General features: G+C 42.9%; 1 protein-coding gene across 15 annotated transcripts in view; it reads left to right on the top strand.

The window, feature by feature from the left end:
* EHBP1 (EH domain binding protein 1) overlaps positions 1–19,924 on the top strand; it is a 226,290-nt gene that overhangs the window by 168,754 nt on the left and 37,612 nt on the right. For 4 of the 15 annotated variants that reach the window (XM_055713336.1, XM_055713343.1, XM_055713339.1 and 1 more), the window contains 5 exons: positions 4,788–4,935; positions 11,670–11,786; positions 14,994–15,121; positions 17,825–17,963; positions 18,115–18,221. In XM_055713336.1, the coding sequence (XP_055569311.1) occupies positions 4,788–4,935; positions 11,670–11,786; positions 14,994–15,121; positions 17,825–17,963; positions 18,115–18,221 (639 nt within the window). The remainder of the gene's footprint in view (positions 1–4,787; positions 4,936–11,669; positions 11,787–14,993; positions 15,122–17,824; positions 17,964–18,114; positions 18,222–19,924) is intronic. The other 11 variants (XM_055713337.1, XM_055713340.1, XM_055713347.1 and 8 more) reach the window with 6 other exon arrangements.

Here is a 19,924-nt window from a genome sequence, read left to right as displayed (position 1 = left end):
GGGTTGTTTTTCTACAGCCAGAATCCTTCACACCAGAAATACTGTACCAAGTGAATTGTAGGTTTTGCAAACAACATAGAAGACGTTAAGAAAAAAAATGAAAAATGGCTGGCTAACGTTTCTTTAAAAACACCTCCTCGGTTTAAGACGTTTTCCAGTTTACAGCCAAGCAACCCCATTTTACTGTGGATTTGGGGGCTTTTCTTTTTTCTTAAAGGGCAGAGCTTTGTTAAGACATTATTTGTGATTCTTCCCATTTTAGACTTTGGACTACTTCTGTTTTCCTTCTGTCTGGTCTCATTAGCCCACCAGTGCCACAGATTGCGAGCCAGCAGCTGCTTTTTTATGACAGGTGATTTGATACTTTCTGTGCCATGCGTTCAGGGGGAAAAAATCTTTTCGAGCTGCACACAGCTTATGGCAGTAAGGGAGCTGGTGTGGACGCCGGGCAGAAGGCAGCAAATCTCTCAGATGTTTGTGTCTCTGTGCTGCCCACTCCCTACGATCTGACTAGCCACAGACAGCCAAAGCCGATGCACTTTTGTTTGGCGAGTGTTCCCTGCTTAGCAATTCATATTTCGCTCGCTACCTGTGTGTTTTGAGCTGTTCTGAAACGGTGGTAGAGACCAAACATAACTGTGGTCCCCAGGGTGATCAAAGGTTTAATCTGACCAGATGGAACAAACTTGAGAAAGATTTTGACTTTCCACTCTGTTTTGCAACAAGAAAGGCTGATTTTTTTTCTCCCGTCCTTTCTTTGTTAGAAAAGGCAGAGATCAGGCCATCCCCAGAGAAATGAGCAGGTGTGGCCATTTACAAGCATGTCTGGTTATATTATAAACCAACATAAGAAAAGTTTGAAATGGTTTGAAAAGATCTGCTAAACAGTTTTAATGTTTCATCCCAAATCCTATTTACTCAAACAAGAGCCGATCAAGGTCACAGTAAAATCCAGCCTGCCCAAACCTTTAAAGCTCGTGTAATTTTTTCTTATTTATTTATTTTTTTATTCTGTCTTCTCTACTAACTGAATAGGTACATTTTAGTAATCCTTGCCTCTGGACAAGCGCAGAAGTCTTTTTCTTTCTGAATGGCTAATAACAGAGCCGTTCTTCCTGTCTAATGATGAAAGAGGTGGCAGTCAAGTTCTTTCTCTTAGATGTACTGCGCACTCGGGGCAAACCATGGACAATTTTGAAACCTACAGCTACAGGAATCGCTCCCCCTCATAGGTACAGTTCGGGTTTAATTTCGTTGCCGAGGAGTATCACTAATTTACCACTCCCCGCACCCCCCAGTCTATGGACACGGTAAAGAATTTTCTTTTAAAACATCAAATAAATGCAGCTCACAGGATTACATATATTTACTTATTTATTTATTTTTTCCTAGGGAGAGGCTAATACGTTATCAGACTTCTGGTGTAAACTCAGTTTGGATCCTCCCAAAATTCTGCCAAAGGACAACTGAAAATCCCAGGCAGAGTTGGTTTTTGTTTTCTTGACAATGCAAAACACTGCAGAGTTTTTCGTGATTTAAGGAGCTGGGTCTCATGGGGGTGGTTGCTTGTTGTTTTGGGGTGGCTTTTCCCCTGCAGGACCCCACCTCTCTCCATATTTTCTGCACTGGCCAGCTCTCGGCCTCTGCAGCCGCCGAGCCACGTCGCTGGCCGGGCAATGGTCTCGGAAACTGCCCCGCCAGCGTTTCACATTCAAATTCACCTTCCCAAATCCACGGCATCATTTTTGGCCAAAGCAGTGTCAGTCATTGCCGTCTGCGGCGAGTACAAAAGGGACCCCCTAATGGCAGCCATTTTTATTTGTTTCTTAAGATCCAAAGGCTGCTGAAAGAACAATTGGATAAAGTTGAGGATTGGAGAAGCTTGATTTTCTTGTTCCAGTGAAATGAAACTCCCGTCCTTTTTTTCTTCCCCTTCTCCTTAAAAGCCGGAGTCTGCTAGGGGGTTGTAGCTGTGTCAAAGCCGTTGGGATGCCACTGCTGATCACTTTAATTACTAGGACTAAGGAGGATAAAATTAAAAGTAGCACCATTGAAGCAGTGGAAGAAAGCTTGCCGAGATGTCGGTGAACTGTGAAATATAAAAATTGCATACCAATACATTTTTATAGGAGGGAAACAAGGAATTACATTACTTATTCTTGAGGAGTTTGTCCTTAAATGGTGAAGTTTTCCTCACTGTGCATCTGCGTGGCAGATCTTTAGACCATTACAAAGTAATTGGGGGAAAATAACAGAGCAAACTTTAATGTCTCTTTGGTGTGTCAGCTTCATGTCAGAGGGTGGAAGATTTTACTGAGTTTTCTCTTCCACTGTACAGGAAAGGAAAAAAAAAAATCACTCTGTGTGTGTTTGCATGGCCCTGTCTTGGTGCAGAGCTTCTCTTCGTGTGTCTTTTTAAAGAAAAATATCTGTGTTCATGCCTCCCTACCTCTCCCAGGCTCTTTCTAAAATCTGGGGGATTGATTTGCTGTTTAATAATCATTCCGTACCTCAAAACTGAATCTACTTCCTTGTCCTGCTCTCAGTTCCATTGCTCCTTCCACCAGTGTTCCCTCACCAGGCGCAGTCACCCAGGGCTCAGATACCTGAACTGAATTTAAGCAAGAGCTGGGCTGGTTTTCTCTTATCCTCTGGTGATGATGGGCTTAATCAGCACAAACACAAACCACAATAATCTGTGTTTGCTTGGTGATCCCCGGGATGGTAATGACTATGCTAATAATTCAGGATACAAGTTCTCTCTCAGGAGGGGGGGGAGAGCAGAGGGGGACCCAGCCTGCTCAGTTTAGGGCTTTATTTTTGTCACGACCACGTAGCTGGCCTGATTTTAATCCAGCGTGCTGTAGTAGCTTCAATTGTTTGACGTTACACCACATGGGAATCCTAAGTACAAGGTTTGCATGGTTTGCTTAAAAGTCACTTAAACCAAAACCGCGAGTTCCTGTGTCCCAGGAATTACGAAGAGCAGAGATTTGAGCAGTTTTATTCCATGTAAAATTCAATGTAATTAATGTTACAGAATACTGTGGGTCGAAAGAAAGTGGGTTGCTGTGTCAGTTGGCTGGCTAGAAATTAAATTAAATTGATCTATTATGGTGCATAGGAGCAGGGGGGGAAGGTTTCCAGTTGCCTTTCTAATGTGTGCTTTACCAAATAAGTTTTTGATGGGATGTTGCTGTGCGCCTGGTGGGGGGCTGCAGGGTGGGTGCAGGCAGCCGGTGGGCCATGCTGCCTCGGGGGGGCCCGGGGGAGGTAAACCCAGGCGATCTGATAGGGACCGGGGCGCTGTCACTCAGGGGCAAGATACTGCGCTGTGTCCATATACTTTGTTTACCGTAGGGTTTTATGAGTTGTAACCTGCCCATGCAAGCTGTTAATGAGGCTAAATCTTGCTGCTTGAGGATTGAATTACAGCACACCTCTGGGCTAATGGGTATAAACAGAAAGTCCCATTAGGGCTGCGTTCTGATTCAGTCATTTGCATTTTTTCTATTGTGCCGAGAACAATGCTGAGTAAATAGCTACAAACAAACAATTTACATGGAAATGGATAAAATGTACCTAATTAGTATTTTGCCCTTGTTTTATTAATGATTGCTTAAACTAAATAGCACTTAGCAGCAGCTCTCAGCAGCATCTGCAGGTGTGGGATGCTGGGTTTCGGGGCTGGTGGGAAGCCAGCCAGGAGGCTGCTCCCGAAATCGGGCACTTTGGTGTTATATTCCACTTAGTCCGGGTCAACCGCCTGTACCTGGGCTCTAGCCCAGTCATGGTGTCGGTGACACAAACTTACCGGTACATTTGACATGAAGCCAGGCGCTGGTTTTGTGGTGCTGATGGGCATTTCTGATGCAGCAGGAGGGAGAAAAGAACCCGAGCTTTGGAAAAAATCTGGGGTTTAAGGTGAAAACCGAAATGGTTTCACTTAGGGTTTAACAGATTCTTACAGATGTGTTTGAACACATCTTTTTATTAATATTTTTTTAGTAGGGTGGGTTAGACTTTTCCAAAATGTCATGCTGCAGAACTTTGCTCATATATGTAACTGAAGTATTATCGTCCTCCGAAGGTGGTTACAAGCTTTGGTGGGACAGCGCTAGCTGGGATGGCTCCAGTGTGGTCTCTTTAATTACTGACCAAAGCCCCGCTAGTAGGATGTTTTGAAGTGGCACAAAGTCTTTTCTGCTCTGGCATCTATTGTTCTTTCATTAATTTTCATTAGTTTATTTTATATTAAAAAAAAAAAAAAAGATGTCTTCATTGAAGTTGAAGGATTAGATTCCTTTCCATGCCTCAGATTCGATGTCACTTTGCACTTTGAAGTCAGCTTGGTGATTGGAGTAACCGAGAGCAACATCTGGCTTCTCATTCCAGTTCTGTGACAGAGTATTCCTCGAACGAGTAATTCAATTTAGTAAAACCGTTTTTATAGCTCCAGTAAAACTTCTTATAGTTACTACTTTGAGACAAAAGTGTCTTAGAATTTTCAGCAAGGTACATTTATAGAACATAATTTATAAATGCTTAAAATTGCAAAGAATTAGGTTTCCAGTGCATTAATAATTTGGGGAATGCTTTAAAAAAAATATCTTGATTCATGGATGTCTTTAAAAATTGTGGTGTGACACCCAACTGATATCGAGCATCCTATTTATAATGTGGGCCAAGCACCATGCTGTAAACCAGTTACTATCATGATGATCAGATTGAGAATGAAATTGCATTTCTGTCAATTACTGAGTTGGCAACTGTTCAATATATCTTAGCAGCAAGATGAAGAGCGGCGTCGGCAGCTGAGAGAGAGAGCTCGTCAGCTAATAGCAGAAGCTCGATCTGGAGTGAAGATGTCAGAACTTCCTAGCTACAGTGAAATGGCTGCAGAAAAGTTGAAAGAAAGGTCAAAGGCATCTGGAGGTGAGCTGAGGAACCTTGTATCTTATTCCTATGGCAACCTAGAAACCAGAGACCTTTTTGGGTATCACTTTTATTTACACTTCAAGTTGTTGTTGTTCATCAGGTGCACATATCAAAAGACCTGGCCGTAGATACGTTTCAGAAATCAGCGTTGTGTCACTTAATTTCCAGCAATTAACAGGAAAGCATATGTGTGATTGAAAGAATAAGATGGGATATGAACAAGTCGCTCGTATTGGCTCTTTATTGACAGATTTGACGTTACCTACAGTTTTTTAAAATTTTATGATTGTTGGTTAAAATCTCCTCAATATCTAGATTTTACATAGGAGCGTGAACATAATTTTGGGGAAAAACGACATTATAAATACTTAATTTTGTATTAAATGTGTTCAAAAGACTGCTTGGGTAGAGAATTTTAAAGGCAGCCCATGGGAGGTGGGGAAACAACCTTTTGATTTTAAATGGTGGTCTTTTGACATACCACTTGCCTTTACAGGTTTTGAGTTGTAATATTGCTATAATGTTATTAAACTGACTTTGAAATGTCATTAAAATTCATACACCTGCCAGTGCTACGAGCTGGAGTAATGTAGTGTCACTCAAACTCAAATGGGTGCTGAGCACCCGTTTCAGTACAGGCTTCTTGCTCTTTTAGTGTCTCCTATATATTCTAAGGGGAAATTGTATTTCTCATACAACCATGTAATTGTAAGCCAAAGTGTCGGAAAAATCCAGCTTTACGTTCACAATGCATGTAGATTCAACAATATTTTTTTTCTTCTCTACTACATGCATTTTCTACGCATATATATTTAAATACAGTCTTAGCGCACCCGAAATGCTACACTCCTGTTCCCTTTAACACCAAAGAGAAAAGCACTTAGTTGTATGTCTCCCTTTGGGTCTGGCCTTCAGTTTTCCTCTCTTTGCCCAGAAAACTAGGCTTGGCAACATAACTGCTCCATGACAGATGAGGAAATCACATCCTCGGTGGGGAGGGAGTAAGACGGGCTGAGCAAAACAGCACTGTACTCGTGTATTAAGTAGACTGTGGTGTTCCTCATCCCTCTTCGCAATGTGTGACTCCCCATCCTACGCTGTTTCATTTTTTCCTCCTTGCTGTTTTATTGTGCCTGTGCAGAGCTGTTCCTGCCGTCTCTCCCCTCCAAGCAGGCAATGCTGTCTGGGCATATCCCCGTTGCTCCTTTGCATAGTAGCTACCCTGCTTTGTCGCAGTGTCTCGCTTGTAGCGTGGCTAAATACCCCAGTGTTCAGCTTTCTGGGATGTGGCCCTCCCTGCTCATGTTTTCCTCTGAACTTTGCCATTGCTCTTCCTGCCCTTCCTTCAGTTTATAAAACAGCCTCAGAGGTAACGGTGCACGGTGCATATATATTTAAAAAAAATAAAAATACATATGTATAAATTGCATATGCACTCAGAGTTTGTGTTACTAAAGGAGGAGACAGTATCAGTAATTACAAACAAGTTGTCATAAAGTTGTCACCACTATACCTGTTGGATTTTATCCAGTATAACAATTTCACTGCTTTCTACTTCTCAATGTGCTTGGAGTTATCTCCTTGGTTTACATTTCCTACCTTGATTTTTCTTTATTCATACAGTAGTTCAGGCAAGCTATCTGAGCTTCTCTTGGACTTCCAGATTTCATTCCCTGCCTTCTTTTATTCCTCTTTGCTCTTTTTATGTCAATGTACATTTTTTTAGCACTTCTTTCTACTTACTCTCAAATAACTTTCTTGATGGCACATCTTCCACATACGTCTACCACACGGCTGGCAATGTCAGGTGCCACACTAGATCTCCACTCAAGAAATTCATTCATCTAAAATGAAGCCGGTTCTGTGAAACGGCACCAACGCTTTATAAATCAATTACAATTATTTCTGAGTTTAATATCTTTCTTTTTTTTTTTATTTCCACCAAAAATTAGATTTTAATAGACAGTCTCCTTATTACAACTTATTACAACTGTATGCTGGATATTGCCCGGACTGCATTCACATGTGGAAGGTTTTTTCTGTGTATAGTCCTGTATTCCCAGTACAATACCCAAGACAAGCTTATGGTAATATCTTATGTCTTCCAAGCTCTCTTGTCCATTATGCTGCATTAATCTTTTCTTCTGCATTGGTTGCTACATTTTAATTTGCAAAAAGGGAATGTAAAAAAAAATAATTTTCCCCTCTCTCAAGTCACTTACTCCAGAAAAAAAGTGACAATTCAGCTTTGGGATTTGGGGATTTTTAAAGACAGACTTCTTGCTTGCTATTGTAGGTGAAGACGTGGTAACTCTCCTTGTTTCTGTATGCTTATTAAGAGTTTCATGCTTTGGCATGGTGCTACATCCTCTGTTAAAAGGCTTTATTTAATCATGGTCTGAAAAACTCATGCCTATGGCAAGTTGAAACTTTCCTGGATAAGCAGCATCCTTTGCTACAAAATCCAGTCTTTTTCATAGGTTATTTGGCATGTGAGACAGAAAATACTTCTTCCTGCCAACTGCCAGAGGGTTTGGGATGGCAGCTTCAAATTTATTAGATGTCCTGCTAGCTTCAGGCTGATAAGCGGATGCCTTGAGATGGGTCCAGGGACAGTATCAAGATAGGAATCCAAATATCCTCCCTCTTCCCAGCAGCGACGGGACAAAGGAATTGACGTCTTATCTCTGTATTGTCCCCGTGCAGTGGGACACCCAATCTACCCTTTTGGGATTCGGGTAGGCTGTTTTCTTTGCTCTCTGGCACACCTCCATCCTTTCTTTGAGACAGTGTCTTTGTGAGGATGCAGATCAGATCCAGAGGTGGTGAGTAGGCAGCTACGGGAGGAAACAACGGAGAGGACAGGGGGTAAGACAAGGGTAGTGTGAAGAGGCTTTGGTGAACAAAGCACCAAAACTGTGCAAAACTGGAAGGGGAGAAGAGAATGAACACGTGAAGAGTGCAGGAAAGAGATGTTAGAGGAGCAGGGAGGGAAAAACACAGGAGAAGCAGCATCCAAATGTATTATAAGAGAAAAAAGAGTCTTCAGAAATTTTGGAATTAATAACAAAAGCTGGAAAGGTGTACTGCAGTTACAAAACTTGCCAAGGAGAGCCAGCTGGCATGGCATTGCACATGCGTGCTTGAAGTTTTCAGGGTACGTTACGGATTTTACTTCTGAGGCAATGATTTGGAGGGAACGTACATGGTAGCTCAGGCTTACTCATCGTGCTTAGTCTTCAACTCATAAAACAGTGTTAAGCCCCCTATTTAATGTTTTTAACAGGCAGTATTTCTATCTGTTGGCAGTTACTGCTGTACTTTCTTGTCCTGACATCTGATTTCGTGTACACTGAACCAGTATTTCAACTCCACATTTCTTCCATTCCCCACCTTGGCTTCCTTTACTACTGTTCAGATGCTCCTGTCACATCCTGTAGCCTTAAAGTGAACTCTCTACCTGAAAGTAAACAAACTAAATATCTGAATATCCACAGGTTTGAAGGATTTCCCAGGTGGCCCTGGAGGCTGGAGGCATCTTCCCTCAAGAGCAAGTGCTGTGCCTACAGCTCCAGCGGCAGCTTGCACACACTCCTGCCGCTAACGTGATCCAGCCTCCATCAGTGCTTTCACCTCTCTATGAAAATTGTTCCTTTTTAATTTCATCTAGAAACTGATAAAGTCTGCTGCACCTCCTTCACATGTGGACAGGCTTAAACTGAGTCAAGAGAATATCAGTTTAACCACAAATTGAGCCTGAGCTTAGTCTGGATAGTAAGATGTATGAGCTAAAAAATGCCTCTGGATCTTTTTTCCATCAATATTCTGGCATTTCCATTTGGTTCCTAAAGATTCTTATTTCTTCAGCCCGGACTTCAATCCAGGCTGTGCAGGGTAATGGTCAGTGCTGTTCAGTTGTTGACTTAATCATTTTGTCTTTAGTTTTGTTCGTTTCTTCACAGCACAGTAAAGTTTTGCTGTCTTTGTAGGATCCATGTTTGCATACTGCTCAAGGAAGTGGTTCTTCAGTACTCTGCTGAATACGTGCCCTGGTTCTAGACCAAGTGTTTTAAGTTTTTCACACTAGTAATTTGTTCTTTTCATAAAAGATATGTTATCTCTTCGTCATGTTGCTCCTTTTATCTTTTATAATTGCAAAATCTTGCTGTAACATGCTCCCTAAACACATTTCCCTTTTTAATACACTGGAAGAACATTGGACTGGAAAAAAACCGTAAGAGTAGTTTAAAAGAAGGAATCTGTAGATCTTGAAAGATAGTTGAAAATTTCTGAAATCACTTCAAATGAATGCTTTTAATTGAAAAATATTTATTTATTTATTTATTAATAAAGTGTAAATGTCCTTACAGTCACATTCAGTCAAAGCCTGCCAACTTTAAATTAAATACTAGGTCAGGTCATTATCTGACACTAGGAGCTGGTGTCTTCGACATTCCCATCTCTTTTGTTACCTAAAATGGTGGTGTCAAAGACAGTGCCTCTGATCTCATCGCACTATATTAAATTAAAGAAAATCAAATAATCTAATATAGGCATTGCCTTAGTATGCAGCAGTCTTAAACCCTATCATCTTGTTTAGATTGTTTTGACACATCCAGCATCCTGCTGGGTGACGGGTAGTCGTGAGCTGACCTTGCGGGCTGACTTCTCTGGGTGCTTTGGAAAGTCATTGCCTGCCTCCAGGCTCGCCGGGGGTTTGGTTTCACTCCACCGTAGCGGTGTCCCTCTTTCTTTCTCTTCCACCGCTTCCAAACGTCCACGGCCCTTTGCTGCTTGTAGACCGGTCGTGCTTTCCATGTCAGCTGTCACCTCCAGCTCCCGCGTGCGTTTGAGAGTCCCGTGGCCTGAGTGCCACTGAGTTTCTCTGATACCGTCAGGAAGGATTTAAAATCATGTGAGAAGTCTGGCTCATAATTAGAAAAAGTAGCAGTGCTTTGAAGAAAATTCAAAACTTGAGAGTTGTTGCTGTGGCTGCTTTGCCGTTCTCTGTTTTTTCTTCCTCTGCTTCTTACCCCATCCCTTCAGTCCGCTTCGTGATGGTCACGCTGTGCCCGTCTCCTTTGCCCCCCTGCCTCCGCACTGCCTGGAGCGACCGGCGTGCAGACCCCGGTGCCGAGGGGCTGGGGGTGTAGGGCAGGAGCCTTACCCCGGGGGGCAGAGGTCTGCGAAAGCCATGGGCAGTTACGGAGGGGCTGCGGAAGCGGCTGGTTGGAAAAGACTGGTGGGCACGTAGAGCAACAGGGTCCTCACATGGGAATTACAGGGACTGGGGAGATAAAGAGGTAAAGAAAAGAAACGATTTAGGACCTTCACGTCAGCAGTGTGGGCCTGGAGTGCAAACTTCAGGTCTGGGGCTGAGGTCTGGCATGGTTTGGAGGCAGATGCTGATCAGCACCGGCCCGGCGCCAAACATCCCCAGGCTCCTGGGACCTGGTGCTGTGCGTGGGGTCCTTTCTGTTCACCTGGCATGTGAACGTACTGAGGTCCTGTCATGCTAATTAGTATTTTTTCCTATTGTGATGTGTTTTAAAGTTCCTTTAGTTGACTCTATGTGTCTTTTTTTCTTCAGACATGCTCCAGCCTTCTCTTTTTGTCATTTTTACACGCATGCATGCATATGTAGGGAAAAAAATACGCGTATAAGTCTGAACAAGTGTAGATAGCATTTGATATGAGACTTAAAAGTGAGTGAATACAATGCAACTACATGCTTTGAAAGTACTAATCTAGCTTTTATGGACGTTAATTTCATTATATATTTGTATTGAAAATGCGAGTCAGGGTTTTATTTCTGGGATCTGCTTCACAATTCAGCACTTGCTATTTGATCTTCCTCAGGTTACCTACTCTTTCTGCGCCATAATTTACCTACATGATCATCATAATTGTAATTATAATAATTGCCTACTTCATAAAACATTATGGGGCTCATTTACAAGTGATATTCATAAGCTGCTCTGAGAAACTCGGTAGAAAGATCCCATAAAAAATATAAAGTATAATTATAATTATTATTTTATTCAAAATGTATGGAGCTTACAAACAACACTGATTCAGAGTGGTGCAGCTAGGCAGCAACCTGAGAGCGTGCTGCTGCTGCGCCCAAGGCCGGCGGTGGCCTGGGTGGTGGCCTGGGTGGTGGCTTTCCTGCTTGTACCAGAAGTGGTGGGAGACACCGACACCCGGCCAAGCTAGAGCCATCCCCACGCTGGGGTGCTGTGCGAAGTAAGGAGCAGCAAGGCTCCCGAGCTGGGAGCTCGGTGCCGGGGCCGCTACCTTTCCTGGCCAGGAGACCGGGTCCCACTGCTGGCCAGATCCATCCAGACCTGCCGTGTGCCAGCCTCGGTGCCTGTTCTGCTTTGTAGGGAACAGGGAGCCTCGGGGAAATTATTTTGACTGGAGTTACAAGGAAAAGCACATATGCTTTTCTGAATTAGCCAGATTCAGCGCAGAGAAGAGCCGCTGCTGAGGCCAGACTCTACCTTTATTGTAGCAGGAGTTTCCAGCAGAGCCCCCTGTGTGTATATTGAATTGCATCGGTTTAAAGATAAATCCATGAGTGGACAGAGTGAAATCTCCTTCCAGACTTATTTAATGATTTGCATTTTTATCATAACTCAGCTTGTTCTCTAAAGCATTCTTTTTTTTTTTTAGTGATGTGGTGCATGGACGTAAGAAAATACTAACCTTAATGCTGTATGTTCCTACAGATGAGGATGAGGATGATGATAATATTGAGATAGATACTAACGAGGAGGTTCCTGAATGCTCTGTTACTGGAGGTGGAGATGAGCTTACTAACCTAGAAAATGACCTTGATTCAACGGGTAATTTAAATAATGGCTATTTTGTGTATTTTGCATGACTAACACTCCGTCATCATATAAGTACTGATGTGCTGCTTCTCTCTGTCATAGCTTTATTCCTTTGTGCCTTCTCAGGTCTTTTAAACCCTAGTGCTTATTCTTTTTGAGTATTTTGCATTCACGTTCAGCTGAAATTTTAAATCGGCGACAAAATCATCATTTCCAACAATGGCAGAATTAAATGTCTTTTGCTTGTTTGATGGGGAAGGGGACCCCTGGCCAGGTTTGTAAAGCAAAGCCACCTGAAATCACCTTGCCTGAACTGCCACAGCAAAGCAGGGTGGGCAGAGGAGTGAGCAGTCACGTTGGTGAGTCTGGCTGCCACTCTCTGCACTGACATCCCGGCCCAGCTGCTCAGGGAAGGGGAGCAAATGTGTCTACGTGTCCGTGTGGACCGGGCATCCCTCTGCTCCTCCCCAAGGACCAGTTCTTGAATCTATACTTTGTTGCTCTGGTGGGGAGACAGAGTTACAAATCTGAACAGAATTAGTCCTATTTTCTTTACAATGTTCAGATAATAGGGTTTTTTAATAACACATTTTAAAAGCGTTCGTATTCTTGTAGACGTGCTCGCATAATCATATTGCGTGCAGGTCAGGTAATAAGTCATAGTAGTGGTATTTCCCCTTTCAAAAATAATCAAGCAAAACTGGAGATCAGGTGATAAATATGATGATAAATATGTGAGGATCTTACAAGAGATGCGTATTTTAAAAGCAGCTAGATCTTCGAAGGCGCAGAGGTCGCTGCCTATCAGGAAGGGGCTCAGCTGCTCGCAGGGACCTGCCGAAGGAGCTCGTTCCCTGTCCGAGCCTGCCTGTCCCCAGCAGCCGGGGGGGGCACGGGGGGCTCTGTCCTGTGCTGTGCTGCTCTGCCGGGGCATTTCTGCTTGCCACAAGTTAGCCCAAGCCCGGAGAAGTGTGGCAAACACAGGACAGCATGGGGGGAAAAGGCAGTACAGGAGGGAACGAGGGCACTGCTGACAGCATCCTCTGGCTTGGTTCTGCCCGTACTAGCTGGACCCAAGTGCGTAGCCCATCATATGTTAAATCAGACCACTTCACTTAGTGTTTGCTCTTTATATATTAAACCGGCAATGATGCGCATATAGCACTTTCTTTCTAGTCTTTTTTGAATGCAAAAGATTTGAGTCATGTCCTTAATATTTTTTTTTTGAGGATTTCCAAACACGTAAGAAAACATATTTAGTGTTTCCAGCATTTGAATTAAGCTGATTTAGAGCAAAATTCTGTCAAATACTTTTCCAATAAATACTGGTTCATTTTAGGGGAAATAGAAAATGAGTAAATGAATATTCCTGTCACACAGCCACAGCGACTTACCAACACCTATGTTGGTGGCCCTTCTTTCCTGAGGGATACCTTCCCAGGGATACACATCCACTACCCAACGCTGCATCTCCACCATGGGAGGACATTCCGGAAAAAAACGGGGACATCATTTTGCAGTTCAGTCTGCTGGGTAGACAGAGGTGCAGAGGAGTAAGGAAGACGATGGGCAATAATACAGAAGGCAGTCAAATGCTGTGATAGAAATCAGCGTACATAGATTTTGGTGGAATTGTGCCAACTCATAGCAAGTTCTAGTGCAGGCTGAACCTCCTGGGGGCACTTAAACGCAACACTGTAAAGGGGCATTTCACATTTGGGATTGGTTTTGACCACCTTAATTAATGTGTCCCCTGCTGAATCTTAGTCCTTTCCATCTCTCTCAAGAAGAGAAAACTTTAAAAAAAAAATATTTTACTGCCAGTTGTTGGTTTCAAATATTGCAGCTGTCTGTGTATGTCAGCACTGCTACCGTACACTGCTGTGAATGTGTCTGATAAAATGTGAACCTCTTATGTCATAGTTATTACATGATGTTTATGTATAAACCCACGAGAATGTGCATGTACTTACATGTGAGCCTCAATTCAGGACACCCTGGCTGGGTGTGCCCGAGGAAAGGGAAACTCCTTCGTCACAGCCCGACCCAGCCCGTCACCGCGGGAGGCAGGCAGCGCTGGGCTGCCAGCATGCCAAAACATTTTGGCTAATATGAACTGGAGTGCTCCAAACCCTGGAAGGAGCTGGGAGGCAAAACAGTCACGGCTCCACTTCCCAGCCCAGTTACAGCCACCAGCCCGCAGCGAGCGCTCGGGCTGCACCTGTAGGAAAACATCCCCAGTGCCCTTTCCGCTGCGCCTGACCTGAGGCCCGGGTGTACGTGCATCGTACATGCAGGTGATGCTGCATTCGCTCCAGTACAGGGGCCGTTTCTCGTGTCGTGCTGCATGTAGAGTCTGTCGGGGGCTTCTGCGCCAGCGTTACCCGCGTTCCTACCCAGGGTAGCTCCGTAGGTCTGTGCTGCGGTTTGTTATTAACACCTTTCTCCTTACTGTGTGCGTATGTGTAGGTAACTCTGTGTGTAGGTGTGTTACAAATTCTTATAGTCAACGATGACATACAGAATGAATGTTATTGGGAGGTAAAATCCTCAGCTATTATTTCTTTGGGCTCTGATCCAAGTTGCTAAAACTGATGAAAAAGATTTTGGGGCTTTGGCAGACTTTGAATCTGTCCCTTCGATGCCATTACGAAGCATTTTACAGCTCCCCCAGCTTCAACATATTCTATAAATCATAGTAAAATATTACCAGAAAGCTGTCTCTTTTGATACTGAAATGTTAACATCGAGAAGCTGTGCCAAGGAGCCTCATAATGAATTAGTAGTTCATAAACTTAAGGGGCTATCAGTCTGTAGAATATGGGATAAATTGTTATATGTCATCTTAAAATGAATGGCTCTTTAAGTGTGGTTTTATACCAAAGTGTTGGTACTTATAGGATGGGAGTAACTTAGAGCAAACTGTCTACTTTCTGTGTTTTTCACCCGCTCTCTTCAAGCGTGTTTACTTCTTCATTTAAGTGCTACATGGATATTTTTTTTTTGTGAGAAAACTTAGGAATTATCTCTGCACGTTACACAAATGTATGCCAGTCCAAATTGGAAAAAAAAAAAAAAATATTTCCTTCTATTTTGCTATCATTTCAAACTAAAAAAGTAAAAAGTGAATTAAATCTACCTTTTAAATTGCTACATTGTTGTAGCGACTCTGCATTTAAATGCATCTCACTCTGTTGTATGTGGTATTTGCATATTTAGCAGAACAAAACAGTAAGTTGGTGGATTTGAAGCTGAAGAAGCTCCTAGAAGCTCAGCCACAGGTGGCAAATTCACTCTCCAGTGCTGCTCAGAAAGCTGTAACTGATAGCTCAGAGCAAGACATTAAGGTAAGTTTTGATTAACGCTTTTGTCTCAGTACCTGTGTGTTCTGATTTCGGGTTTGTACTTTGTGAGGAGGAAAATGATTTCTTATCATACCCTTCACAGTGAGAAACGCAAAACCTTCATGGCAGTGCAGTTGCGTAGTTTGCAAAGCACCGGGGCTTTTCCTGGTGATTAATCAACACGTTCTCTTTTTTGTTTGGGTTTTTTTTTTTCTTTTTTTAAGTTTTGTTTTGATCTTGATGCTTGTCGTCATTGGCGTAACACTAACGGACAGGAGAAGCGCCCCTCGACCCTGGCTGCCCAGGCTGTCGGTACACCGGCGGCGCAGCGCGGGCTCCGTCCTGCTGCGGGGCAGGCAGCCAGGCGCTCCCCGGCTGAGCGGGAGCGGGACCGGGCTGGCAGCGATCCGCTGCCCTCCCAAGCCTGACCCTCTGGGTTTTCTCCCTCAAAACCGAGCTGTGGTACACTTTAAAAGCGTACCTACTTGAGTGCTTGTCAACGAGCGCTTCTGAGAAAGAGGCACACACATGCGGCGTCTGTGGTCATTTTGCCTGTTCTCAGCGTTCACCGCTTCAGCAGAAAGCGCTCACCAATCAATTTTCCATTTCGTTTTCTTAATTAGACCCCTTGTGCTCTTACTATTATTTTTTTTTTTTAAATAGTCCCTGTATGTCATTAATATCCCTATGGCTCTGGGGCACTTCCAGTTGGGTATAACTTTTCACCCACCTGCAGTCTGGGGGGAAAGCGCTGCTGACTGAAAGGATTTCCTTCCCCAGATACAGAGATGCTTTGAAGTCCCAAAACAATGACTTTCATTGCTTTTCCCTTACACTGTCGGTTCCTATAAATTGGTGATGAAAGTGTGTGGCAGCAGCAGAGGACTTTCGGTCTCTATCTTTGAACAAAAGGAAGCCTGGATCAAGTCTGATTTTTGCGTTCAATTTAGCTTTCTGCAGTGGATTTAATGCAAAATGAAGCTGGCCCAAGAATAATACAATGGATTGAAAAGGCTAACTGAATTAGTGGGCTTAGAGGAATACATTTGTAAAGTGGCAGAAGTCCCCAGTCATAAAAAGGTTTCTTAAAATGGGATTTACTGGCTAATCACACTGATATTTTAGCATGTTGCCAGGCCTAAAAAATTAGTCATGTTTGTTTATTTTGGTAAAGACTCTGGTTTAGGCTGTCAGATGGTTATTGCGCTAATAACAGGAAACCACCTTTTATTTAACCAGAATCATAACCGTCTGATCAGTGCCGCTGGAAAGTCATCTGAGGGTACGAGCGATACTTTTTTAAGCTTAATTCGACCAACGACACACAGGTCACCTCTTAGGGTGATTTGGTGTCACCTAGCCTGACGAAAATGGTAGAAAAGCATCTGTGAAGGAGTGGATTTTTCTTTTTTCCCCCCCATAAGGTGCTCCCACAGAAGGTGCAACGTAACAGTTTATCTCTGTGTGTGCCTTTCTAAGGAAGAGTTGGAAAGCGGCATTATAAGGAATATATGGTGTCCATCTGTTCTCATGGAGCTCTTGGCATTGAGGTGGATTTGTTTTTTAATAAAATGCAGTTTACACGTTTCTAAATGAGGCATTCTGTGTTTGTGGAAAAGGATAAACTGTTACCTTCCCTTGGGGATTGTGTATCCCCGGCCTCCTTGAGGCTAGAGAATGGGCCATTGGAGAACTCCCTCATTACCGATTGTCTCAATGCAGAGGAAGGGCAAAGTCTTGGTAGCTTTTGATAACCAGTTTCAGCATTCAGCAGGCTTAGCTATTAGTCATGCATCTTAGCCTTTCCCTATTTACTTTCAAAACACTTAATAAAAATAATAAAAGATTAGGTATAAAATGAAATATTTGTTTGGTACACAGCACCTCGGTATCTGCAGCTTCCACACACCGCGGTGGTTCAGTCTTCTGGGATATTTTGTGTTGATAGAATCATTTGAATTTGTTACCAGTATTAACATAGGAAGCCCTGGAAAAGATAATTGTAGTTTCCTTAGCGGTAAAGGGCTTACTTACAAATCTGGCTTTGGAAAGTTATAGCTGATGAAATGCAGTTCAGTGGGGTAGTATTATAATCCTACCTTTTAGCCTTCATCCAGCATTAGTGGTTTATCTCAATGGGCATAAAATTAGAAACTAGTTCTTCTTGTCATACAAGTCTGTGGGACTACGGAAAACGCCAGATTTCTGTGCTGGGCAGGGAGGCAGGCGGGAGGCAGTGTGCTTTTAAAACGATACGGGTCGTGTTCAGGGGTAGAGACGCCGCTACTTGGCAGCAGCAGACGCGGCGCTTGGCAAATCAAAGTTGCAAAGGAGTGATTTTGCCTTTAAAACCGGCATCGCTGGCAAATGCCGGCCACAATTAATGGGGCTGGCTGTTAAGTAAGTAGAGGGAGTCCTGCAGGAGGGTGCCCACATAGCCAAAAGCCAGTCGTTGCCACCACGCATTAAAACAAAAAGGAGGAGGAAAAAAAAAAAAAAAGAAAAAAAAAAAGGGAAAAGTTAATCACTCTTCTCCTTTTTTTTCCCCAGCTGATACTTTCATCCTATATAAACTGCAGCCCAAGTTGCGAAATCCTCTCTGCAAAAGCTGTGTCCTATCCCCTCACTGAAACGTACCTTTTGCATTCCTGTCCTCCCGTTTGTAAACAAAAGAAACCGTTGTGTGTCTGGTTTTTTTCCTGGCAGAATGGAACAGAGGAACACCGTGCTGAGCGATTACAAATAGCAGCAGAACGGTTTAGAAATCCCGTTGTGTTCAGCAAGGACTCTACCGTCAGAAAAACTCAGCTCCAGTCTTTCAGTCAATACGTGGAGAGCAGACCAGGTAGGCGAAAATATAAAACCTGTTTTCCCATCTTGTGATTTAATAATATTTAACAATAAATATATGAAAACCCGATAATGTTAAGTCCACATTTCAATACATAAATATCAAGCTTTATAATAATTTTACATGTCTTTCCCCTTTTTTCAAGAGATGAAAAGGCAGAGATCAATACAGGAAGATACAAAGAGAGGAAATGAGGAGAAGGCTGCGATAACTGAGACTCAGAGGAAGCCATCAGAAGATGAAGTGCTTAATGTATATTAATTTTTTGTCTGGTTTCATGATTGCTGATAATTCCAAACTGTATGTGGAAATAGTGCCTTTATTTGTTAAAATGAGATGTTAGGTTTTTTTAGATGTCAATCTCCAGTGCATTCAAAGCAGAGTGAGAGGGGTGCACTGTTGAATTAGTCTGCAGTGTGGTGATAATTGTCAGATAAAAAAAATGAATTTTTCAGAGTTCCACAGCCCCAGCTTCCCTGAGACATTTCCATCAGGGCACTTCCCATAAAGAGATTCCAGTATTGATCTACCGGGAGGATTTTAATTATTACAATAGCAGATACCGCAGAGCTGCAGTTAGAGGGAAGAGTCACATGAGACCTGCTAGAATTTCTCAGCCAACCCATTTTGTTGGCTTGGGTTAATGGGTGTTCAACCTTTCCATTATCCAGATCAGCCGTGAATTACTAGCTGAATGATGTTTGCATTAATATAATATATATGGTAATTTCTTCACTTAATTAACGGGGAGGTTCAGCTCAGTAGGGGTATGGGCTGATCATGTGTAAAATTGATTTGTGAGGGAAATATTTGATAGACCGCAGGGAGAAAGCTGGTTTTGATGGACAGCTGCGGGACAGAAGCAGGAAGAACAAGTTTTAACCTGAATTTTTTTTGTCTGAAGAAACAACACAGCCTTTGATGGTGGTCGTTTGTGGCTCTCCACAATTTATCTAAACACGTTGGTCGTTTTTGCTGAAGCAATCTAGAGCTGAGTAGTTATTTTGTACCGCTATCGTATCTACACCAAAACACGGAACTTTTTACAAGCCAGAGTTATTTTTAGCCTGGTTGTACTTTTGCAGAGCTGAAAAGGTCTGGCACAGTAAGTTCACATTATATATGCAGATGATACACGTGAACTCTTGGGATATTTCAGCCTGACACAGCATTTCTTTTCATCTTCTAATAACAATTGTTAACAATTATGCATGCTGACATTAGGGAAGTTTCCATACTATTTTCAGTTCATTACAGTTGATGAAAGGCAATATATGGCACATCACTTCGAGTCCCCAGACTGATTGATGGTTAGGGTTTTTTTCTTCAGGGACTGCTCTCAGGGAGTTTTGTTATTGTGGTGGTGGTTGTTTTTCTGGCTGGATGACAGGTAGAAAAAGGGTTTCCATTCGAGCTGATACTGTTGGCTGTTGTGTAGGAGGAGGAGGGCCAAATTAATGGGGGCACAATCTGCTTAAATTCAGATACCCCCAGTTTCAAGGTTCTGTGCTCGTTGCTGGCACTGGCAGCTCGGCCATGCCGTTAGCCGTCGCTCCCAACGTGCCCTGTTTTGCAGTCATACACTGATGTGGTTATGATACCTGTTGCCTGAATATGAAGCTGAATTGATGATTTGGGACATATTTACAGAAACATTCAATGAAAGTATGTGAGACCCTTACACAGCCTCTAGCAGGGAAACAAGCCTCATTAAAAAAAAACAACAACCCTGTATATTTTTCTGTTCCCAAAGGACAGTGATTTTAGCTGCATCCTTTTCAGAGTGCTGATGAAACATGAAATCATTTTGCCAGGGTTTGTGGTTGGTTTTTTTTTTCCCAATGTAAACCATTCACCAAGGCTCTGGGGCAGGTGGAGGAGGAAGAAGTGGATGGAGTTACTCAGCAGGAGTAATGTTTTTTTCTAACTTATACAAACCCATGCTTCAGGAATGA

Source organism: Falco cherrug, chromosome 6 (genome assembly GCF_023634085.1).
Source record: "Falco cherrug isolate bFalChe1 chromosome 6, bFalChe1.pri, whole genome shotgun sequence".
Classification (NCBI taxonomy): domain Eukaryota; kingdom Metazoa; phylum Chordata; class Aves; order Falconiformes; family Falconidae; genus Falco; species Falco cherrug.
Note: the sequence above shows the minus strand (reverse complement) of the source record. Positions and strands in the feature narration are given on the sequence as shown.